The 26,780-nt window shown below is 39.5% G+C and overlaps 1 protein-coding gene across 1 annotated transcript; it reads left to right on the forward strand.

Annotated features, from left to right (window-relative positions):
* The first annotated feature begins 16,442 nt into the window (after positions 1–16,442).
* Positions 16,443–17,333, forward strand: LOC110893379. The gene has a single exon (XM_022140490.1). The coding sequence runs from the start codon at positions 16,443–16,445 to the stop codon at positions 17,331–17,333; it is 891 nt and encodes a 296-aa protein (XP_021996182.1).
* Positions 17,334–26,780: the final 9,447 nt, after the last annotated feature.

Consider the following 26,780-nt stretch of genomic DNA (forward strand, 5'->3'; position numbering starts at 1 on the left):
ATGCAATGATTAAACTCGGACAAGCACATAGTGATTAAACTCGGTTAAGCATATAAAGTCGGACCATGTGAGTTTGGTTAAACTCGGTCCATTCATGTTACATTAAGTTCGGACAAGGTGTTAAATAAAATACTCGGACATTTGCATTGCTTAAACTCGGACCAAAGTATTATACATTAAAGTCGGACCAATGTTAATCAATAACTCAGACCTTATGCACATATCATTAAACTCGGTCCAACACATACTCGGACCATCTGATTTTTATTAAATAAACTCGGCCTACATGTCTATTCAATAAACTCAGACAGAATGATAACCATTATACTCGGACTATTATACACTCCTTCACAAACCTCAGACAAACATTCAATCACACGATCCTTGCATCATAACAGTTACGCATACGAACAAAACCCTAATTCTATTCATAGTGACGGCAGAATCATAACCAACCCATCTATGATCAACAATTCATCATAGCAAGAACAATCAAATCGAGCGTACAACTATTCATATTCGTTTCTCAACAATTAGAATCCTTAAACACAGAAACATCACATGTGAAACTAGGGTTTTCCATGAACACAAGAATCAAGAAATCAATAAACAATCAACGCACAAATCATTAACAATTACCTTGAATGATTCTAGAGGAAGAGGAATCAAGTGTGATGATTACCTAGTGCCAATGATGATGGTGATGATTGCTAGAGAGATGAATGTACGTGCTTTGGTTTTTGTGCCAAATGATTAGTGAAAGAGGGATTAGGGTTATAAATCTCTAGGATTTCGCTAATTACACTTTTCCTCCCTAAGTATCATATTTTACATAAGCACACCATCTCAAACAATTCCACAGTTTCACCACCAAGTTTATATATTTATAAAGTCTTTCATAATTAACAAACAACCATGTACAATCACACACTACGATTTATTGCACCAAAGCGTATGCAATTCCATAGCAAACTAATTGTGCAAGTAATTAACTACACGAACAATGAACGTGCAATAAATGCAAAATAGAAATCTTGGAAATTCGAGTTGTCACATTATCCCCAACTTAAAAGAAATTTCGTCCCGAAATTTGGTACGCACTCACTGAGGAAGCTAGGTAAGGTATATCGTTCACTGGTTTTCCTGGGGTGTCACATCATCCCCCCGTTGATTTGGAATTTCGTCCCGAAATTCAGTAGTAGTAGCTTCAGCCTCAGTAGTGGTTGCATTGGTTTCGAATAACTGGGGTACTTTTCTGTCATCAGGTCTTCGCGTTCCCAGGTGTACTCTGGGCCACGTTTGGAGTTCCAACGAACTCGGACAAGAGGGATTCTCTTGTGTTTGAGGACCTTAACATCCCGGTCCGTGATTTCAACTGGTTCCTCGACGAACTGCAACCGCTCGTCGATAGTGAGTTCCTTGAAGGAATTATGAGGGTCTCATCTGACAGGCACTTCTTCAGATTCGACACGTGGAATACGTTGTGAACTGCACCGAGTTCAGCTGGTAGGTTTAGTCTGTAGGCTACTTGGCCTATTCTTTCAGTGATTTCGAACGGTCCAACCTACCGTGGATTGAGTTTGCCTCGTTTACCAAAACGAACCACACCCTTCCAGGGTGAGACTTTGAGTAGCACTCGATCCCCAACTTGGAATTCGAGCGGTTTTCTGCGTTTGTTTGCGTAAGTTTTCTGACGGTCACGAGCCGCCGCCATGCGTTGTCGTATCTGTGCAATCTTTTCCGTAGCGTCGACTACCATTTCTGGTTCTGTAATCTGACTATCCCCCACCTCTGCCCAACAGAGAGGTGACCGGCATTTACGTCCGTACAATGCCTCGAATGGAGCGGCTTGGATGCAGATGTGGTAACTGTTATTGTACGAAAACTCCACCAATGGGAGGTGCTTTTCCCAGCCGTTGCCGAAATCGATAACGCATGCCCTAAGCATGTCTTCAAGTGTTTGAATCGTTCGCTCAGACTGCCCATCCGTCTGAGGATGATATACTGTGCTCATGTCTAATCGTGAGCCGAAAGATTTATGCATTGCTTGCCATAGCTCTGACGTGAATCGTGCATCGCGATCCGAAATAATAGAGGTGGGCACTCCGTGCCTCGAAACAACTTCTTTAAGATAGACGTCTGCGAGAGTGGAGAACTTGTCCGTTTCCTTAATCGGCAGGAAGTGTGCAGACTTGGTGAGTCGATCAACTATGACCCATTTTGTATCATTCCCACGCTGAGATCTAGGTAAACCTGTAACAAAATCCATGGAAATTTCTTCCCATTTCCATTGAGGTATCTTAGGTTGTTGCAGTAGACCTGCGGGTTTCTGATATTCAACCTTGACTCTCGCACAGGTCAAGCACTTGCCAACATAGGTGGCGATGTGGGCCTTCATACCAGGCCACCAATATGTAGTTTTGAGATCGTGGTACATTTTACCCGACCCTGGATGTACCGAGTAGCGAGACTTGTGTGCTTCATCCATCACAAGTTCTCGTAAATCGCCATGGAGTGGGACCCAAATACGCCCCGTTACATAGTAGGCGCCGTCTTCCTTTTGTTCCATACGTTACTTTGAGCCGCGTAAAGCTTCAGCCTTGACGTTTTCGGGTTTCAATGCTTCTATCTGAGCAGCTCGTATCTGTGCAGGAAGACTGGACTGAATAGTAAGCTGTAGCGCTCGCACGCGCTTAGGTAGGGTGTCCTTTCGACTGAGGGCGTCGGCCACAACATTGACCTTGCTTGGATGATACTTGATAGCGCATTCGTAGTCGTTCAGTAGTTCAACCCATCTCCGTTGACGCATATTCAAATCATTTTGCTTAAGAATATGCTCGAGACTCCTGTGATCGGTGTAAATTGTGCACCTGGTACCGTACAGGTAGTGTCGCCATATCTTAAACGCGAAAACAACAGCTCCCAGCTCTAAATCGTGCGTCGTGTAGTTCCGTTCATGAACCTTGAGTTGACGAGAGGCGTAGGCAATAACTTTATCCCGCTGCATCAATACACAACCAAGCCCCTGTATCGATGCGTCACAATAAACCACGAAGTCATCCGTGCCCTCGGGCAGTGAGAGGATAGGTGCGCTGCATAGTCTGTCCTTCAGGTACTGAAAAGCCGTTTCTTGTGTATTACCCCAACGATAGGTAACACCTTTCTGTGTCAACATAATAAGCGACTGTGCGATCTTGGAGAAGTCTTTGATGAACCGCCTGTAATACCCCGCCAAACCCATGAATTGGCGTATTTCTGTTGGTGTACGCGGTGCTGGCCAGTTCTTGATCGAATCCACCTTGGATGGATCAACATGAATCCCATCCCTGTTCACCACATGGCCTAAGAAGTGGACTTCACGAAGCCAGAAGTCGCATTTAGAAAACTTTGCGTACAGTTGTTCTTTTCGAAGAAGTTCCAAGATAAGGCGTAAGTGCTGCTCGTGCTCCTCCTGACTCTTGGAGTAGATCAGAATGTCGTCGATGAAGACAATGACAAACTTGTCAAGATAAGGTTTGCACACCCTGTTCATAAGATCCATGAAGACTGCAGGCGCGTTCGTAAGCCCGAATGGCATGACAAGAAACTCGTAGTGTCCGTAACGAGTTCTGAAAGCGGTTTTGGAGACGTCCTCATCCCGGACTCTCAGCTGATGATACCCTGACCTTAAATCAATCTTGGAATAGTAACACGACCCTTGCAACTGGTCGAATAAGTCATCAATGTGAGGAAGAGGATAGCGGTTCTTCACCGTGACCTTGTTCAGTTCGCGATAATCAATGCACATTCTGAAAGCGCCATCCTTCTTTTTCACGAATAGTACTGGAACTCCCCAAGGCGAAAGATAGGTCGGATAAATCCCTTATCCAAGAGTTCTTGTAGCTGCGTCGATAGTTCTTCCAATTCGGATGGAGCTAAGCGATACGGTGCGCGAGGTGTAGGTGCTGTCCAGAACTATAGGAATGAAGTCGATAGGGAACGTCTACCCAGCGAGGATAATATTACAACCCTGAACTATGTGTGGCCTCTAGGCTTGTACCATAAGCTAACACTACGACAGGTTTGGTGTTCAAGGGAGTTGGTGTACGTTTTAACATTCGACTAACTTTCAAAGACATATAATTGGTATTCACACCCGAATCAGACAATATAGTAACATAGAAGTCGACAAGAAGAAACTTACCCATTATTATGATAAGATCGTTCCTTGCGTCACCCTGACCAATCACGTACGCGCGGTTCCGGCGTCATTGTTTCCTCTGTTTTCTGCAACGCTATCACCATTGTCGTCCCTGTTTCCATGGTCGTGGTTCTGAGTCTGGTCCTGGTTCATATGCGGACAATGCCTCTTGTAGTGATCTTTAGCATCACACTGAAAACATCCTTTAAAACTTTGTTGTTGCTGTTGATTCTGTGAAGATTGAGGCGGTCGTTGTTGTTCTTGAGTTACAGGACGTGAGTTTCGACAATCCTTAGCTTCATGACCAATCTTGAGACACCGCTGGCAACGACCCCTGTTGCACTGGCCACCGTGGTGTCTGTTACATTTGTTGCACCATAGGTGAATTCCTTGATATCTTTTCTGCCCATGACTACTAGAAAACTGCTGTTTGGGGCTCTGGTAGTCATCTATCTCTTGCTGCTGCGTCAGAGGCTGGACCAAAATTAATCCCGTGCTCAGGTTTTCATCCCACTTACGTTTGTTATCTCTAGAAGCACATGCAGTATCAGTCTTAGCTCGTTTCGGTAGTTTGTTCTGTTCTACAGCCTGGTCTGTGAGACGATGAGCCAATCGAGTGGCTTGCTGGATAGTGCCAAGGTTAGCTGTGGTCATATGATTCTGAATTTCGGGCACCAGACCCTTGAGATACAGTTCGATGCGTTTGGTGGGAGGGTCTACCATAGTAGGACAAAATGTGGCTAACTCGTTTGATCTCCTCGTATAAACTTCAATTTCAGACCCCACCATCTGTAGGTTGAGGAACTCTACCTCAAGTTTGTGGATGTCCTCTCGACTGCAAAACTCTTCCTTAATTAAGTCCTTGAACTCGTTCCAGGGGGTGGCATTAGCAGCTGCCAGCCCTAACATCTGAACCTGTGCTTTCCACCAGGTTAATGCAGCACCTTCGAGTGTTCTAGTAGCAAACTTTACCCTACGTGACTCAGGGCAATCATGCACCTCGAAGTCAGTTTCGAGTCTCTCGAACCAATGAAGGAGACCTTCAACCCCCTCAGTTCCACTGAAGGTACTAGGTTGACAATCCTTGAGATTTTTGAAGGTGCAAGCAGGTGACTGAACGTGTTGACCTCCTGCTTGTATGGCTGCCAGTGCCGCAGCAATTCGTTCGTTAATGAGAGCCGTCAACTGGACTTGTGTCATGTTGATATGTCCGGCCATTGATCTTCACATCAAAGGCAACATAAGTGAGAAAGGTTCGCGAATAGTGCAATGACAGGAGAGTGTAAGCACGTAAGTGTTCTCAAGCAATAACAAGTAGTGAGCAAAGTAATGTAAGCATACTACGAGCAAAGTTCTATGCAGTTCTAGCAAGCAGGTAACAAACATAAACCTTATTACCTAGGATGTCGAGTCTTGCACGTGGAGCGAAGCGTCGTTGTGGATCGTTGAGAGCACTGTTCTGGTTATAGTCTGGTTTTAATAAAAACGTTTTCCCATATTAAAACCAAGTTCTCTATAACCAATGGCTCTGATACCAATCTGTCACACCCCCCAAAATCCACCTGCGGAGTATCACCGCTTGGGAGCATGACTGACCAGGATCAAGCCACCAATCATATTGAACATGTAATTAATATTAAGTAAAATAAATGTAAACCATCCATCCAATACGATAGGTGTTCAAAACATAACCATAGTTTCAAAGTGTAGCGGAAGCATAGTAAATAATCCAACAATAGTTAATAGTTTTAAATGTCATAATAGTTCAACGTAGAAACCACGATCCTTGTCCACAACGACCCGCTTCTCCAGTGCAAGCTCCAAGTACCTAACGATCTGCAAGGCATGTAACAGAATGATCAACAAACTAGTTGAGCGAGTTCACAGTAAGTAAGTGCGTAACAGTAAGTAACGGGTGGCTCTACTGGGCCAATAGTAAGTTATACAGGTGGGGGCTTCCCATGTTATGTGACCACTAGACTATTCGTATCATCTACTCGTATCATCCCTGTTCTTCATCCGAGAACAGTAGCGCGTATGGGGTGTACGTAGGTTTTACGTACGTATCCTTCATAACCGAGGATAGGAGACGCGGGGGTGTACGTGGATTTCACGTACGTATCCTTTGTACCGAGGATAGAAGTAATGCGTACACGTAGGTTTTACGTGCGTGCCTGACATCCGAGGCAGTGTTTGGCATATGACCACGTAGGTGTTATCCTAACCTACGGAACCATCCTGACATCCGAGGATCATGGTAGGTGATAGTCTAGGAAAGCATTTGTACGTTCTAAGTCAATTGAAACCTTTAACCCATTCCCACAACCCGGGAATCCCATGCCTTAGTAGGAGTGTGAACTCACCTTGGTTTGCTCGGTATGTTATTGCTTCTAGGGTTTGTTAGTCGTCTAAGCCCGTTACACACGACCTAGGATATAGTGCACATGATTTGATGTAAGTGCTTGCATCAATTTACGGTTTACAAATCATTGACATTCAAGAGACTGTGTTTTGTGTGCTTATTGTATGCAGGATGATATCACATAGATCGTTCATTCATGCAGGATTATACTGTTGCATTCAGTATCATACACTCATATACAGAATCATACATCACGTAAACAGTTAATCATATTCATATAGTTCATGCGTCGCATCTTTGATTACACAGTTTAATCTAACGTAATTGTTAACCTGGTTATCACTGATAACATACTGAACATGTTATTTTCGTTAATAAGCTTAACAGGTTAGTCATTATATAGTATGCAGCTCATTGATTCAATTTAAACATCACCTAACATTAGACAGACAGACAGGGCCTTGCCCTTCTAAAACTCAGACAAGTATGGGGGGGGGGGTCTCCCCTGTTCAAAACTCGGATAACACATGATATATCATACAATAAACTCGGCCCATCATGTCACACACACAACCTCGGACCTTGTGATTTAAATGATCGGACCAATATTACAAAGCCATAAACTCGGACAAAGGTTATGAATAAACTCGGACCATCTATTAACAATTAAACTCGGACCTTAAGTCCATTAATTAACTCGGACCACCAAGGCCCAAACAAAATCGGACATCAACTAACTTTCATAATAAACTCGGATAGGCATGCAATGATTAAACTCGGACAAGCACATAGTGATTAAACTCGGTTAAGCATATAAAGTCGGACCATGTGAGTTTGGTTAAACTCGGTCCATTCATGTTACATTAAGTTCGGACAAGGTGTTAAATAAAATACTCGGACATTTGCATTGCTTAAACTCGGACCAAAGTATTATACATTAAAGTCGGACCAATGTTAATCAATAACTCAGACCTTATGCACATATCATTAAACTCGATCCAACACATACTCGGACCATTTGATTTTTATTAAATAAACTCGGCCTACATGTCTATTCAATAAACTCAGACAGAATGATAACCATTATACTCGGACTATTATACACTCCTTCACAAACCTCAGACAAACATTCAATCACACGATCCTTGCATCATAACAGTTACGCATACGAACAAAACCCTAATTCTATTCATAGTGACGGCAGAATCATAACCAACCCATCTATGATCAACAATTCATCATAGCAAGAACAATCAAATCGAGCGTACAACTATTCATATTCGTTTCTCAACAATTAGAATCCTTAAACACAGAAACATCACATGTGAAACTAGGGTTTTCCATGAACACAAGAATCAAGAAATCAATAAACAATCAACGCACAAATCATTAACAATTACCTTGAATGATTCTAGAGGAAGAGGAATCAAGTGTGATGATTACCTAGTGCCAATGATGATGGTGATGATTGCTAGAGAGATGAATGTACGTGCTTTGGTTTTTGTGCCAAATGATTAGTGAAAGAGGGATTAGGGTTATAAATCTCTAGGATTTCGCTAATTACACTTTTCCTCCCTAAGTATCATATTTTACATAAGCACACCATCTCAAACAATTCCACAGTTTCACCACCAAGTTTATATATTTATAAAGTCTTTCATAATTAACAAACAACCATGTACAATCACACACTACGATTTATTGCACCAAAGCGTATACAATTCCATAGCAAACTAATTGTGCAAGTAATTAACTACACGAACAATGAACGTGCAATAAATGCAAAATAGAAATCTTGGAAATTCGAGTTGTCACATTATCCCCAACTTAAAAGAAATTTCGTCCCGAAATTTGGTACGCACTCACTGAGGAAGCTAGGTAAGGTATATCGTTCACTGGTTTTCCTGGGGTGTCACATACATAACTTAGATAAACCTTTAATTTGTTTAAGGGTTTATCGCCACAGTCTCAAGGCTTGGATGTATGCATTTTCACAATACCGCATAAATGTTAATATCAGTAGAGCATGCATTGTTTGCACAAAACATAACGTTGATTTAAACCATGTTTTACTTCAACACCTTGTTTTGTGCATTTTACATATGGTTTAGTTGATACATCTCACTTACCATACAAGATATATTTTGGATACACATTACATGATCTACATTAAACATAAACATTTTGACATTGATATACATACTTGGTGGTTTACTTTGAACATAGACATTTCGATATGGTTTACACAATAACACTTGACAATTGATTTATACATGAACAATTTACATGGTGGTTGGTTTGGGTAAATGGTTAGAGTAACGTGGCGTATGTAATATGATACAAACATGGTGGATGCGCCGCTGGTACTTCCTATATATAAATGCTTGCATTATATTACATATCGTAGCGTTATCTAAATCATTTCAGTATAAACATATTACATTTTATACAAATAACATATTCTTCACAAGACATTGTTTTACAAACAACTTAACTTATACATACTCATTTTACTAGGTTATTCTTTTAACCTTACATTTAGATTACATATCATCTGATATTATCGTTTTTCAAAAGGTTTACAAAGCAAGACAAATTACAAGGTTCATGACTGACTGTTATTAAACATTTCTTTAAACTCAAGTCATGAATCCCATTTTCACAAAACCTATGTATCTCACAGGCATTTTTATGCTGACGTACCTACTTTCACATGTGTTTTCAGGAGCTGCTCCATAGGATGATGATCATGACACTAGGGCGGACCTGTGCCTTAGAGCCTAAAAATGAAGATAGACTAGTTTAATTATGTTATGAACTTTGTATTTCCTGTTTTGAAACGATGTAACACTCATGTTTAATAAATAAAATGAAACTTTAATTTCCATGTTTATGAAACAATTTATTCTGTCCCAACACTCCCCGGCGTTTTCCGCCGCGGTTGCATGTTATAAGCGGCCGGGATGTGACATTAGTGATGTTACATGATCTGAATTCAACCGAGTATGGATGTTATCTTAATATAGGGATATTGAATGATCCAAATTAAACCGAGTCTGGATGAAACAGAATCTGGATACCACCCGTTGTGAGTCCTGATTAGTGATGTTACAGAATCTGAATTCAACCAATTATGGATGCTATCTGAATGTAGCTGACTCTGGATGCTATCCGATTTGTAAAACAACCATTCCGAATCTCGCAAGCTAGGGAAGTTGAATGATCCAAATTAAACCGAGTCTGGATGAAACAGAATCTAGACACCACTCATTGTGAGTCCTTTTGATTAGTGATGTTATAGGATACAAATTCAACTGAGTATGGATGCTCTCTGAATGTAGCCGATTCTGGATGCTATACGATTCGTAAAACAAGCATTCTGAATCTCACAAGCTAGGGAAATTGAATGATCCAAATTAAACCGAGTCTGGATGAAACCGAATCCGGATACCACCCATTGTGAGTCCTTCTGATTAGTGATGTTATAGGATATGAATTCAACCGAGTATGGATGCTATCTTAATATAGCCGACTTTGGATGCTATACGATTCGTAAAACAACCATTTTGAATCTCGCAAGCCAGGGAAGTTGAATGATCCAAATTAAACCGAGTCTGAATGAAACAGAATCCGGATACCAGCCATTGTGAGTCCTTCTGATTAGTGATGTTACTGGAAACGATTTCAACCGAATATGGATGCTATCTTATTGTAGCCGACTCCGTATGCTATACAATTCGTAAAACAACCATTCTGAATCTCGCAAGCTAGGGATATTAAATGATCCAAATTAAACCGAGCTTGAATGAAACAGAATCCGAATACCAGCCATTGTGAATCTTTCTGATTAGTGATGTTACTGGAAACCATTTTAACCGAATATGGATGCTATCTTATTGTAGCCGACTCCGTATGCTATACAATTCGTAAAACAACCATTCTGAATCTCGCAAGCTAGGGGTATTGAATGATCCAAATTAAACCAAGTCTGGATGAAACAGAATCTGGATACCACCCATTGTGAGTCCTTCTGATTAGTGATGTTACAGAATCCGAGTTCAACCAATCATGGATGCTATCTGAATGTAGCTGACTCTGGATGCTTTACGATTCGTAAAACAACCATTCTGAATCTCGCAAGCTAGGGACATTGAATGATCCAAATTAAACCGAGTCTGGATGAAACAGAATCTAGATACCACTCATTGTGAGTCCTTCTGATTAGTGATGTTATAGAATCCGAATTCAACCAATTATGGATGCTATCTGAATGTAGCTGACTCTGGATGCTATACGATTTGTAAAACAACCATTCTGAATCTCGCAAGCCAGGGAAGTTGAATGATCCTAATTAAACATAGTCTGGATGAAACAGAATCCAGACAACACCCATTGTGAGCCTTCTGATTAGTGATGTTACAGGATACGAATTCAACTTGTGACAACCGTCACTTTTCCGTACATTCCGTACACTAATTGAACAGTATTCTGTGCTTAAAAAATTGTGCATGATCTAGTTTACAAGACAAATGAATTTTTGATTACTGTTATATACATACAAAGACATTTCATGTTGCAAGACTTTATTCGTTGCTACATGCAACACGAGATAGTTCTAATGATACACAGAGCAGAATTGGCACCATTATCAGACAAACTAAAAATGCTGACGATGTTCAGTACATAGACAGACAGTATTTTGAGGCCCAGTAAGAGCCAGAGATGACGTATTACACTAGTATAGTGTGTAGGGAAGTAAGGACCACAAAACTGCATGCCTAAGTGATAGACAAAGTGCCGGAAAGTGCCTAAAACCCACATAAAGTGCAGAATTCCGCACAAATCAGCAAAAATTCAGCATTTAACAAGATTATTGCATGCAAAATATGGAAAAATGGTCCTGTATGCTTTCCTAGGCGTCACAAAAAGTTACATAAAGGACACTATACGGTATAACTTGACACTTTAACGAATCGGTATCTAACGAACAACCGGACATTACCCGGAACACCAAAATATTGTTAAAAACATTGTTTTACTTTTTCTGAGCTAGTTATGGTTACCGGACACTTTAACATACTACATATTGCATTCTACACACTAAACACTAGACTTTTACCTTAACCTTCCACTAATTAACCTACTTACCATTTGAAGTTACAAATTACCCCCCTCCCCCATATAATTTACGGCCCACTTATGGTGGCCCCACCACAAGATTCATCTAATCTTGCTAAATCTTCCATAATATTCATTGGGATTTGATTAGGATCTTGGTTGTATTATGGGAGACACTTTAACCAATGGATACTAAAGATTAGGGAGTTATAAGAGACCATCTTCATCACATCATCACTTCACAACATTTCCTCTCCCTCTCCTTCTTGTCCATGGTCGTAAACCCCCTCACCACCACCACCATTTTCGATTTTCATTCACCCACTCCAAGGTCATCACAAGGTGCAACAAGGTAATTAAGAAGATGTGGAACTCTTGGATCACCAAGGACCTTCTTTACAAGCTTTTATCCACTTCATCTCCACCATTGTTCTTCCCTAGCTTGAAGCTAGTAGTAAGATCTTTATTAACTCTTGTTACTTCATGTTTTTAGTGGTTAAAAGATATATTGTGATGAAAATCATAAGAACACTAAAAGACTTGAAATTGAATCTTGAACATAAAGCTCTACATATGATGAAACCTTGTTGTTATGATGTTGTTTAGTGTATAGATGATGTTTGCTTGTTGACTACTAGAGATATTGATGTTGATCATTACATGGAACTTGCTATATTATGATTAAAAACATGATTTAGCAAGTTAGGAGATGATTATGTGTTTACATAAGATAATCATATTCTAGTAAAGACATGAACTTGAACATAAAATGATTTCTTGTAAAATGACAAACAAAGTGAACTAGTAAACTTGTGAATCTAAGACTTGTGAATGATTTTCCAAGAAAACCAAGTTTAAAAAGATGATTTTTGAAAGGTCATGGTTTTTATTAAACCCACACTATTTTTAGTGACAAAATAAGTGTAGGAATACTTTTGAAACAAGAAGGTTTAATAAATAAACATTTTTGTAAAATATGTTTACAAGTTGTAAACATCTAAAATCTTCAAAAATGAAGTTTACCAAGTAGTAAATATATTTTGGAGGGTAACTAAGGCTACTAAACACTTTACCAAGTTACTATGAATTTTTGTGAAAGATCAAGTTCATGTTGTATTGTAAATTGAATAGTCTTTGCACTTCGTAAGTGTAAGATGATTAGTGATTTGTTGTTGATTGTTTGAATAATTTTTGAAAAGAAAATGATATGCTAAATAACATGGACACCTCCATTTACAAAGGAAACTATGGCGAAATTTTCTAAAAATTCCAACACTTAGAAAATATTTTCTAAACAAGTGTTCACAAGAGTGTTTTAAGTTATGATTTATAATATAAATTTTGCCATAAATTTTTGTAACAAAAATACAAGTATTGGAGGTTGGTTTTTGTAAATAAAAATGAATAAATATATATTTAGAATATATATTTTATAGTAAAGACACTTGTGTGAATATTTGTATACTTTGTGGAATAAATATATTATTTTAGGGTAAAATAACGTAACTTACAAATACCAAGAATTTACAATCCGAAATAATACCAAAAATCACAAGGAATAAATATATAAGTTACACACTTAATATTGCGAATTTGAACGCAAAAACGTAACTTACAAGATATTCCGGAAACTACATTTGTAAGTATATTTTTGGTAAATATTATTTTGGATACAAGAAATGAAAATATGATTTTCGTTATTATTACAAAGTATATCATGTTTTCGACAAAGAGAAAATGTATCATTTTTGGAAGTAAGAATATATTTCTTTGAAGTACATTATTTTTGGGACAAAACAAGTTTAAATATATTTTCTGAAGTAAGACTTGAAAATATATTTTGGAAACTACAAATACGAGAATACAAATACACATGTATGAAATACTCCCATCCTTGGGAAGGAAATACGAAAATAAATACTTGAAAAGTATTGTAACTTTGGATAATGTTAAAGACATAAAGGAAACGAAACTCAAAACATGAATAATAAGGCAAGGCACGGCCCGCTCGTCTAATAGACCCTAGCACATTGTAGGTAGTCGCATTTACTGACGAGATTTGAGTTACAAGTACTGAAGACGCAAAACAGTGAGTTCATGCTCCCCCTTTTCTTTAACTGTTTTTGGTTTCATAACTCTCGGGGGTGAAATACATGTTACGAATGCTTAAACGGTATGAAATGCCTATGAAATACTAGATCATGTGAGCATAGACTTAATACTGAAATGCCATTAATACTTAATTAGGGACAAGGGTTAGATCTAACGGGTACGGCCGAACCCCACTCATGGTCACAACTAGTACCAAGTAGTGCTTCGGAGTCCCAGTCGAGGTTAATCGACACAGTCGAGGTTAGGGGTGTAAACGAGCCGAGCCGAGCCAATGTGGGCTCGGGCTCGAAGTTAAACGAGCCGGCTCGGGCTCGGTTTGAAAATTTCAGCGAGCTGAAAATATGGGCTCGAGTTCAGCTCGAAAAAAGTTCGAGCCAGCTCGCGGCTCGACGAGCCAGCTCGTTTTTAAAAAATTATACAAAAACTGCCTTTTTTGGGTAATGGGTTACCCCGGTGATTTTATATCATATCAACAAAAAAACAAGTAGGAAGGCTGAAATACCCCCTAGTTCTCTTGGTGGCATACCACCAAAGAGGAAACAAGAACACAACCAAACACAACCAAACACAAACAACCAAAATTAGACAACTATTACATTTCTTCTAACAATGGTCATCAAAGGTCTCTACCCCATGCACGTTCCACTTCTCCAAAAACCTGCTGACATTGGCACTGGCTTTGTACTTGAAAGAGAGCAATTTTGTTCGGACCGTAAAAACTGCCTTTTGTAGCTGGGATTATATATTAAACCATAAAAGTTGAACATTTGTAGCTGGGTTACTAATACAGGAACATAATACCATAAAAATTATAAGTAGAACATTTGTTCATTACATTAGTAATTCTGGAACATAATACCAAAACAAGAAAAAACCAACTTCAAAAAATAAACAACCAAAGTACATGCAGGAACATCATACCAAAACAGGAAACAACCAACCAAGTTCAAAACATAAACAACCAAGTTCAAAACGTAAACAAAACGAAAATGTAAACAAAACATTAAGGTGTCATCTCATCTTCAAAACATCCCGAACTTCACTCGTTCTCCATCTTTAAAACATCCTGAGTTCATTCATATTTATATACCACAAATATAAAACATCAAAGCAATAATTTATATTCTGCAGTAATCTATACAAAATTTAAAATTACCTTTCACTTCAATTAAATGCTTCACTTCAATTAAGTGCATCGTCACTTGTCGGGATTGGAACTTCTAAATTTTCTTCTTCCATTGCCAATTGCTACGCATAAATAAATCAAAAATGTTAGTAATAAAATTATAAACTTAAAGATGAACGATAAATATGAATATAAACTTACTTGTAATGTTTGAATAGTTGTTTTTGATGTGGACTTTATCCAATCACCTCCACAAACTAGAAGCTCGACCATATCTTTTGTGAGAGAGCTTCGGTAGTCATCTAATATACGTCCTCCGGCACTAAATGCCGATTCCGAGGCAACATTTGTAATTGGAATGCTAAAAATGTTACAGGGTTTACGAAGAGGCGATATTAACCATTAATAACCAGCGAAGAAGGAGTGCTTGCCAGCAATGGCGATTATTGATCTTCACGCAACTCTACCTCTTTCATCGTGATTTCTTAATCAGATTAGTCATTAGAGTCTTACATCTAATACGAATTCTGGTAAGGATCTGATCGATTTTGTCTAGGGTTTTTTTTTTGTTCTCTTTATCGCCGCCCGCAATTCCCTTGGTTGAACTGTTGATTCGTTGGTATATCAGCCTGATTAACCAATTCGTATATCAGATTTATGAGATTCATGGGTTAGGGTTTCTTGCTAGTTTAGGGTTTCTGGTTTGCTTTTCATTTTGATGGTTGGTTTGGATTGTTTGGTGCTTTGCAGCTGAATTATCATAGTATTAAAGAGAGTTTTGCACATCAGATTAGGGTTCATCAGATTCGGCTATATTCAGGTTTGCTACGGCTGCTAGGGTTTTCAGCCGTCATATCTTCAATTTCTGTTGACCGTCACTAGGGATTGATCATATGGCTGTTGATAAGGATGAACAAACTGAGGATAATTCAAACGTTTTTGCGAGAAAGATCCATAGTATCGATGGAAAACCTTTTGAGCCAAGACAGAATTCACAAATTCCTACGGTTTCAGAAGTGGGTAATAAGAAGGTTCGGTTCATGTTACCGCTGAATGATACTGACTACGTTCTTGGCTGTTCGGATTCACCAGATGAGGATTATGCAATGGTTTTTGATAGGCGAAAGGTATCATTTGTGCTCCCGCTAAATGATGTCAGCCCGGCTCGTGTCCGAAAGCAGGAACAGGGTGAAAATGCTCGAGTACAACAACATTTGTATGCTGATGTCGTTCTAAACAAACAGGTTGAGCAGAGTGGTCCTAAGCGGGTTGGTAATCCAAATCAGGCTCAAAGTGAAGAGGAAAGTGCTAGGAAGACCAATGATGTGGCTAACCAAGTTCCGAAAGTCAATTTTCGAAAGCTAATCTCAGATGCCTCATTGGATGGTGTGGATGTAGTGCTTCCGATTGACTCTGTTCGTCAAGTTAACAACAGGTTAGCTAACACTATTTATGGTTACTTCCTGGGGGATAGAATTGCATATCCGGTTGTTGATTACTTTGTGAGAACAAATTGGAAGAAACATGGTCTTTAGAAATCGATGATGAATTCAAATGGGTTCTTTTTCTTCAAGTTTGAAGATAGAAAGGGAATGGACGCTGTTCTTGAAGGGGGTCCTTGGATGATCCGTAACAAACCCTTGTTTCTCAACATTTGGTCCCCTACAAACACCCTTAAAAAAGAAGAGTTGAAAAAGGTTGCAGTTTGGGTGAAGTTACATGACGTCCCTCTAGTGGCTTATTCTGATGATGGGTTAAGCATGCTGGCTTCAAAAATTGGATCTCCTGTGCGGCTGGATTCGTATACTGTTGATATGTGTAATGAGGCTTGGGGACGGAGCAGCTATGCTAGGGCTCTCATTGAAATATCAGCTGATCAGGATTTGAAAGGCACTGTAACCATGGCTATTCCTGAATTGGATGGAAACAAATATGTTACCGAGACTATTCGGGTGGAGTATGAATGGGAACCTCCGAGATGTACTCACTGCTGTGTGTTTGGGCATGACTCTGAGGAATGTCCTACACGTATTGGCTCAACATCCAAAACTCCTATTAACAGGCCAATAGTAGATGAGGATGGTTTTACTGAAGTTCCGGTTAAGAAGAGTGCAAAGAAGAATGGCTTTCAAGTTAATAACCAGAAGCCTAAATTTGAATACAGATCGGTGGATAGGAAGAAAAAGGCCGCTACTTCTCAGCAGGTTTCTACTTCCCATAAAATCCAAACTCATAATCCGTTTTCTGCTCTCGAGTGTGTTGGGAGACGGGGTGTTTCAACTCAAGAGAGAAATAAAGGAGGTAGACAGGTTCATGTGGATTTAGATGAGGACGGGGTTGAAGTTGTCTATGATGAAACCGAAGATTCGGGTACATATCCTTCGACTTCTAGTACAGGGGCAAGCACCTCTTCCACAAAGATCTCCAATGGTTAGTTTGTCTTTGGTTCGTCTAAAGGGGCTGCCGGTTCGTGGCAACTTCATCTTCGATGATGGAGGTTGAAGATTTTGGTTATGTATTGTTTTGTCTGCTAGATATCTTTGCATGATGTGTAGTAGGCTAGGTTTGATGTGATGTCATAGGTTCTTTTATGATTGTTGGCTTACATATATGGGGCATGTCCTGTATATGAACTAGTGTGGAATTCATCCTCACTACTTTTACTTATTTGCGGTTTATAATAGATTCACCGGGGTAACCCTTTACCCAAAAAAAATGCTAAAAATGTTACGAGCCATTTTGCTTAAAACTGGAAACTTGCTGGAATTTTGACTCCACCAGCTTAACACATCAAATTCTTTGTTTTCTAAAACTATATAATTAGGCTCCTCTAAGTACACCTCAACTTCACTTTTTTGTGAATTTTCAACTGGTCTAGACTTAAGAAAAGCATAAAAATCATCTTCAAGTCTATCACGAACATCTGGGGCCCCGAATGTTGTGCTCGTCATGTTGTTCTTAGAAGACCTAGCCATGTGAAATGCGGTGGAGTACTTTACATAAAGAGATTGTAACCTAGTTATCACATCTTCAACCCGACCATCAACTTCATTGGCCGGATATAACTTCCCAAAAGTCCATGAAATTAAGACCTTCTTAAAACGTGGATCTAAAATTGAAGCAATTGCCATAAGAACCCCAATTTCTCCCCAATATTTTTCAAACTTTTCGAACATCGGCTCACTCAATTTTTTTTCAAAAAATCATCATTTGAGATATAACAACTAGTTATCTCTTTTTTTACTTTAAAAATTTCAACAAGGAACAAATTTGTCGTTGGATATGATGTACCCGAAAACAAATTTGTTGCATCCAAAAAAACCTCAAGTACTTTGCAAACCTTTTGAGCCCTATTCCACTCGTCATCGGTGAGAGACCATTCAAAGTTAGAATCTCTCAATGCGTACCCTTGAAAGGCAAGTTTGTAATGCATAGCTGATTCAAGCATTCGATGTGTGGAGTTCCATCTAGTTTTTACATCTATGCACAAAGATCGACGGGTTTGAATTCCAAGAGTTATAGCAATTTCACCAAACTTTAAAAGACGACCCGAGGACTTCCTTAAATACTTGACCCCTTCTCTAATTTCCACAAGACAACAATCAATTGTTCCTAATCCGTCTTGTACTACCAAATTCAATATGTGAGCACAACACCTCACATGAAAAAACATTCCCTCAAAATGCAATTTTCCCTTCCCTTGAAAAGTATTTTTCAAAATTGAAGCAACCCTATCATTACTAGAAGCATTATCTAGAGTAATTGTACCAATTTTGTCTTGTATGCCCCATTAAACAAGATACTCTAAGATTGCATCCGAAATAACCTCACCACTATGTGGTGGTGCCAACTCATTGAAACCAATAATTCTTTTTTGCATTTTCCAATTAGAGTCAAGATAGTGTGCTGTCAAACACATATAGCCTATTGTTTGGTTAGAAGTCCAGCAATCACTAGTAAGGGAGATCATATCAACACTTTTTAAGACTTTTTTCAACTTCTCTCGTTCTAATTCAACCACTTTTATACAATCCCTCCTAATGGTTGCCCTACTCACCTTTTGATAAAGTGGGTTATTATACTTCATTAAGATATTAAACCAATGATACTCGACGAACGAAAAAGGTAGCTCATGAGCTATGATCAATTTTGCAATCATTTCTCTACATTTCATTTGATCATAACCACCCATTGCATTAAATTCAGATGCATTTTCATTATCAGATGGCTGAAAATTAATAAAACCTTTTGTACCTTTCAAGCGTTTAACAAACACACACTTCTTCAAGTGTCGCAAGAGATGTGTCGTTGTCCGTGAACTTTGTGGTGCATACTTTTTCTTGCAGTGCATACACTCATGTTTCTTAACCATTTTCCCATCTTCCTTCACTTCAACAGTTGTAAAATGGCTCCAAGCTCCAGATGAAGACTTTCGTTTTGAACCATCTCCTTCATTGTCCATAATTTCATCAACCATGTCATTTGCTTCCTCGTTTAGCTCGACATTGTCTTCATCACTTAACTCAACGGGATCAACGTTTGGGGTATTGGCTCCAGCAACAACAGATTCTATGTTTGAAGACATCTTGCTTCCTACAAAATAATAACACAATATGTATCAGTAAATCCAAATCAAAACAGTAACAGTGAGCTTATGTTTATGTTTATTTCTTGTAGTGACAACAGTTTGCAAATAAAATTGAAACTGCAGTTTGCAAATAAAATGATAGAAAATAATCTATATTATGACAGCAAGTAATTTATGTTTATTTCTTGTAGTGACAGTAAGTAATCTATATTATGACAGCAGTTTGCAAATGACAGCAAGTAATTTAAGTTTATTTATTGTAGTGATAGTAAGTAATGTATATTATGACAGCAGTTTGCAAATAAAATTGAAGAAAATTGATCCTAAATCTACTTGAAACACTGATCAAATAAAATTGAGCAGGTCAAATGGGTTAGAACATACATACTAATCAATAATCATTAGCAGAACGTGTATATAACTACAAACATAGATATATAACTACAAACACATAATAATAAATATACAGTTAGGGCAAAATCGACAAAATCGAAGCCTGATTTAGGATCATACGGATAAAAGCATGATTATTCAGTTAGTCAGTTACCTTATATGGAAGATTGGAGGAGAATCAATTAGGGCAAATTGGCAAAATCGAAGCCTCCCTGCGTACTGCGTAGAACTGTAGAAGAATGATATGAGTTAGAAGTTAGGACAAATCGATAATATATAATTAGGGCATTAGAGAAGAGATTGAATCGACATCTGGGGACTGTGAATCGGCAGCCGTATATCAGAGATCTCGCCATCTGGGGACTGTGTTTTGATAACTGAAAAGGCAGCGCATATGAAGAGAGGCAGCGCATATGAAGAGCCCTAGGCTATTAATGAGTATTATTGAACATATCAATATGTTTAGTAGATTGAAAAGGCATCGCATATAATAACTTATATAATAAGACTTTATAATATATGTTTAGTATAGAATTTATAATATTAATATATATATATATATATATATATATATATATATATATATATATAGAAAGTATAATGTACTTCAAGGCTTAACCTACATTAACATACATGACAAAAAATATAACGTGCGTTATTATCATAGAACGTGCGTGATTATAGTCCCATGCATGATTATGTGGTCTCATGCGTGATTATGTGGTCCCATGCATGATTATACCCCTGATCCAACGGTTACCATTGTCTCCTACGTGATGTATGATAAGGCTTTTTGTATGTTAACCTTACTCTATATATATATATATATATATATATATATATATATATATATATATATATATATATATATATATATATAATCATAACGAGCCAAACGAGCAAGCTAACGAGCCAACTAACGAACGAGCCACGAATCGAACCTACCTTGGCTCGGGCTTGGCTCGTTAAGATCGAGCCAATTTCGAGCCGAGATTTTTTCGAACTTTTTTCCAGCGAATTCGAGCGAACTGCGAGCCGCGAGCTTTTTGAACAGCCCTAGTCGAGGTTAATCGACACAGTCGAGGGTAATCGACATAGTCAAGGGAAATTGACACAGTCGAGGTTAATCGACATAGTCGAGGAAAATCGACAAGGGTATAAGCCATTACGAGTGCTTCCTATGTCCTCACATGCCTTAAAGTCCTTGTAAAACATTCATGTTCATACACGTTTTTCATACCTGTTTACGAAGGAGTCTCTCAAAGATTTACAAGAATACAGTACTCACACAAAACGCATGAACTCGCTCAACTTTTGTTGATGTTTTCTAAAAATTACATGTATTTCAGGTGACAAGTTGGATCTTGGACGTGGGTGTTGTTTCTAGAAGTAGACTTTAAGCTTAGATGTCATCCACTTTTGTTGGTTTGTAACCTAGTCGAAGGTTGTGTTTAAAACTAAAATAACAAGTATTGTAATACTCAAATTTTTATGAATGAATGAACATCGTTTTAAATTATGTAGTTGTTTATTATGATTGAATGCAATGATATTAAACCAGTCACACATCATACGCTTCCGCAAATGTCAGGGTGTGACAGTTTGGTATCAGAGCTTCGATTGTAGTGAACTAGGATTCCTTCTCGAGTCTAGACTACAATCACTAGAATTCTCTCACAAAAACATTTTACAAAAAGGTTTTCATTGCATTCGCGTAAGCGTCAAGATCCACGAGTCAAACATTTTTCAAAGAAGAGACAAGGCAAGGACATTAGTAGGGAATACCCTCAAGATAAGGTGCCAACTAAGGCATAGTCTACACGAGTTAGACTTGCCAAAGACAAAATGACCCCCCAAAGAATAAACGAGAGTTATACGTGATATAATGCATCGAATTGCCTGTTTATGCTAAGTAACATATTTGTTTATTGATATATACATACAAATAAGTGTACGGAATGATTATTGATGTGAATAAGATACTTTCGACTCCGACTCCTATTATTGTACTTACCCGCACGATGAAGCTATCGACCTCGCGTTCTTTGCAAAGCTCATGGATGAAGTGATTACCAAACAAGATTCTGAGCTTGCTTCCGTAGGAAATGGCTGCTCTTCCCTCTCGATCGTGAAGGTGCCTAACTACGGTAGTGACGGCGAGGCAGAGGCGACAACCTTGAACGACTTCTTAATCAGCGGGACGAGATCCCTGCAACTTTTGTGAAGCGTGATTGACGACATACTTGACCAGAAAAGGAAGATGAAGTATTCATCTTGAAGGTGCCCCTCCAACTACTAGGAATTCTCTTTATTCCTATTTCATTTAATCATCGTGCTTATTCGCGCGTACCGATAACGAGTGTTAGCGCGTGGAACACCGCAATGGTCCTTTCCATGACAGAGGTATAAGGACAGTAGTGTCCCCTCCTTGATTGATCATCTGCTTGAACGAGAGAAAATTGGGGTAACTGTGCAAGACAATTTATTATTACGGGGGCCCACGTAATAACAACTTGTAGTGCATGGAAATCCTGGTGGACTCTGCGGGTCAGGTTGATGATCACCATTCCTCCAAAAATAAACTCTAGGTGTTCACAGCTTCATATGGTAGAACAATACCTAGACCAGTGCTTTAGCACTTTATAAAGTAGGAAACCTGTCTTGCCTACTTCGTGTCTACCCGTGCACGAGACGTTTGAGAAACAATATTTAAGCAAGTGAATAACATTCAGAAAGATTCAGTGACGTTACACTCCACCACTCTATGAAACTTGTATGACCAGGGCGATGTAGCCTCGAATACATTATTACAAACAATAGGCCAGGTCACCTTGCCTATGTGAAGGCTCAGTAATTGTTTCCTCGCTAATACATTGTTGATTTTATATGCATGTGATATTGGAAGATTACATGATGCTTGTGGTAATATGTACCCCGTAGACAATTATGGAATATTGTCTAACCCACCTCATACCTTTTGACAGAAAAGGAATGCCGCCCAGACGCGACACGGACATCGGTACGTTACCAAGGACAGAAGCCGAGCTTCAAGAACGCATCTCACAGGCAATTGCACGACATGAAGCCCTCCGCTCTAAGCACAGCGATAACACTACCGGAAATAACCCTCCAACTGGCTGCACCTATAAACAATTTCTGGACTGCAAGCCATTGAATTTTGATGGCACAGGAGGTGCCGTTGCATTTGTTCGTTGGGTAGAAAAGACTGACTCCGTGCTAAGAATGAGTAACTGTTCACCCCAGCAGAGGGTTACCTTTATCTCATGGTTGTTTTTGGATGGCGCACTCTCCTGGTGGAACCTTCAGGTTCAGACCCTTGGAGCAGATGTTGCTTATGCACTGAGCTGGGACGAGCTCAAGGAAATGATGGAAAAGAAATACTGTTCTAGGGCTGAAATCCAGAAGCTTGAGGTGGAGTTCTGGAATTTGAAAATGGACGGACCGAAGATTCCGGAATATGTCCAGCGATTTCACGACTTGTCTAGGGTCGTCCCCTATTTAGTCAAACTGGAATTCAAGAGGGTTGAGCGATTCATTTGGGGCCTTGCACCTCAAATTAGGAGCATGGTTACTACCTCAAAGCCCTCGACCATCGCAGAGGCTATCGATTTGAGCGTCACTCTTAGTGAAGAAGCTCTACGCATGGGAAAATTTTCAGAATCTGAGGATAACAAGAAAGAGACTCATGTGGAGTCATCAGGCAACAAGAAGAGGAAGTCTTCAAACCTAAAGTCAAGCACCCAAGTCAACTATGGAAGCTCTAAGGCAAACAAAAGAAAAGAAGTGAACTCGCCACGTGGCAGGAAAGCTGATGGAGCCACTACTAAGGCTGGTGGTAAAGTTTACTCAGGGACTAAGCCGAGGTGCGGGGAATGCAATTTTCACCACGAAGGTCGATGTCTGAGGCCTAAGTGCGGAAAGTGTGGGAAAGAAGGACACAGCAAGGATGCATGTTGGGCGAAGGATCCAGACAAAAGAAATAAAGGTAGAGTACCAGGTTGCTACAAATGTGGTGAAGCAGGGCACTTTAGGAAAGATTGCCCTAGGAAGAAACAAGCAAGGAAGGGTTTTCACGATCGAAACTCGTGAAACACGCCAGGATACAGATGCGATTACGGGTATGTTCCCTATTAACCAACCCTATGCATCTATTTTTAATTAATAATGGCATCAACTTTAACCTTGCATGCTTAGAACTTAAGAAACTGCTTGGCCTAGTTTCAAGTAGAATAGACATCCCGTAATCTTTAGAAATGGGCATATAGAAGGCTAGTTTAAGAGGACGAAACAACTAAGGATTATATTTTGAGGACTCAGAAGGCCGGAACCTTCTGTTACCATTGGCTTGGGAAGTCATGATATGATAGTCAGCATGGATTGGAAATTCAAGTATAGAGCTGAAGTCGTTTGATATAAGGAAAATCAGTCGCATCACTCTTGCGAATGATGAAACCTTTTTAATACACAACCTTCCTGCAATAGGTGCGAGGGAGCTAGACCCCCACAAGGCAGCGGATCTGTGACATCTCTCATTGGTCAAAGAGACACAGAAACGCCTCCGAGTAGACTGAAGAGCCTGAGAACATCCCCGTGACGGAAGAAGTTCCAGTAGCCTTTCTGAAGAATTGCAAGGAATACCTCCACAACGACAAGAGAAGTTTAAGATGAACCTCGTGCCGGAAGCGGCACCAGTGCCGAATGACGCCTTACCGACTAGCTTCTGTGACAACTCGAGTTTCCAAGATTCCATCTTCACAATAATTGCACGTTAATTGTTAGTTGTTTACTTACACGACTTGTTTGCCTTGTAATTGTACACGTTGGATTATATGTTTTTTTTTTTTTTTGGGTAAAGGGTTACCCCGGTGAAATTTTATACCAACCAAATAAACCAAGTGAGAGACATAAAACCTCCCAGTTCTCAAGTATGACAGGCCATACAAGAGTAAACTACAAAAAACAAGCAAAAAACAAGCAAAAAACAAGCAAAAAACGCTAAACAACGAAACCACCGCACTATACGCGACACAAAACAAGAATCTAACTCAAGACCTAGTTAACCGCAATCATCATCCGCCATAATAAGCCCTCGTGGTAAACTCCAGTCCTGCATTACACGAGCCATTTGGTTGGTTCTCTTAAATCTCATTGTGTGTAGCTTCATTCGAACAGTAGATAAGATGACCTCAATCAATTGATCTTCATTCCTCTTTTTTGTTGAAAAAAGCCTTCTATTCCTTTCTTCCCACACAAAGTAAGTCGTAGCAGCGACAACAATTTTTGCAATCACATGGGTAGCCATCTTCGAGTTCGCTATACCAACCAGAAAATCAAAGATCACACTCCATTTGTTCGGAACAGATTCCATACCAGCTTTGTCACGAACCCCAAACCAAACCCTTTCCGCAAACTTACATTCAAAAAATAAGTGCTGGTGAGAATCTGGACCTCGAGTACATAAAGAGCAACACAAGAGATTAAAATTCGTACTATCCAAATTCCACTTGCTCATGATATCTTGAGTTTTTAGTTTTTGGTGTATAATCAGCCACATAAGAAACGAATGTCTTGGGAAAGCCTGTGGAAACCACACCACTCTTGACCAGCCTACCTCATTTTGAGCTTGACGCAGATCCTCCCAAGCCGAGTAAGTAGAGAACTCCGAGAGCATACCCCTCCTTGTTCGCCACATTACCTTATCTTGTTTATTCGGATCCAACATGATATCTTTCAGATTCATCAGCCCTGGGAAACGACTAATCCAAGATATCGGCCAGCCCCAATCACCATTTGAATTGACATCAGCCAGCCTTGCTCTCATATTAAAACCCGCATTTGCAATACTTCGGGGGGTTAACAATGGTGCTAAGAGGGCAAACATCATCCCAAACATCAAACCAAGCAGAAGTATTCATCCCGTTTCCCACCTTTGTCCATATATGACTGCGAACAAGCGACCGGAGACTTAACATTTTGCGCCAGCTCCAAGAAAGATTATTCTGCATGGGCACATCCCAAAAACATCGATCCCTGATACGGTAAGAATGGATCCATTTGACCCATAATGATTCCCGACCAGTAATCAGGCTCCATATATGGACAACCATGAGAGCGTTAATCATGTCCCCCACTCTCCGGATACCAAGACCCCCTTCGCTTCTTGGCAAACAAACCAAACGCCACTTCACTTTAGCCTTGCCTCTAATATGATTACCCTGCGTCCACAAAAAAGCTCTCATACGATCCTCTAGCTCTTTAATGATACGTTTTGGCAAAATAAAAACCGATGCCCAGTACAAGTGCATAGAAGATAAAACTGATTTGATCAGTTGCACTCTACCCGCGAAGGATAACGACTTGTTTTTCCAGTCCATAATTCTAGCATCCATACTCTCCACAAGGTTTTTACAATCCTTATAATGCAGCCGAATTAAGGGATTCCATAATAACTTTAGCCGACTTATATGTTGAGATGTTTATTTGATATGTTACCTATTTAATGTGATTAAAGTGTTTGGTTACATGAACTTGTAAACTGTTTGAGATTCGAAGCTATACCCGACGAAACAATTACGTTTCGGCCATAAACCACTTCGACGAAACAGGGAGTGTTTTGCCATCTTCATCTCGACGAAACACAGCGTTTCGCCGGCCCACTATTACGCCGAGGCCCAGTAAAGGCCCAGCTCGATTATATAACAATATAGGGTAGCTCTAGAACACGTATTCGGCTGATTTGCAAACCCTAGCTTTCTTTTCCTCTCTGTTAACCGACGGCAACCATCACTGTCATCTTTGGAGACTTTCAAGCCTTTCGTTCTAATCCCTATACCTTTCGGTTAGTTATTTGCTAATATCTAATTGCTTATGACATTAGTAT

The sequence above is a fragment of the Helianthus annuus genome, chromosome 12 (genome assembly GCF_002127325.2).
Source record: "Helianthus annuus cultivar XRQ/B chromosome 12, HanXRQr2.0-SUNRISE, whole genome shotgun sequence".
Classification (NCBI taxonomy): Eukaryota; Viridiplantae; Streptophyta; class Magnoliopsida; order Asterales; family Asteraceae; genus Helianthus; species Helianthus annuus.

Excerpts from the sequence above, each read along its gene's own strand:
- LOC110893379 (XM_022140490.1), top strand. The coding sequence starts at position 16,443 with ATGAATTCAAATGGGTTCTTTTTCTTCAAGTTTGAAGATAGAAAGGGA.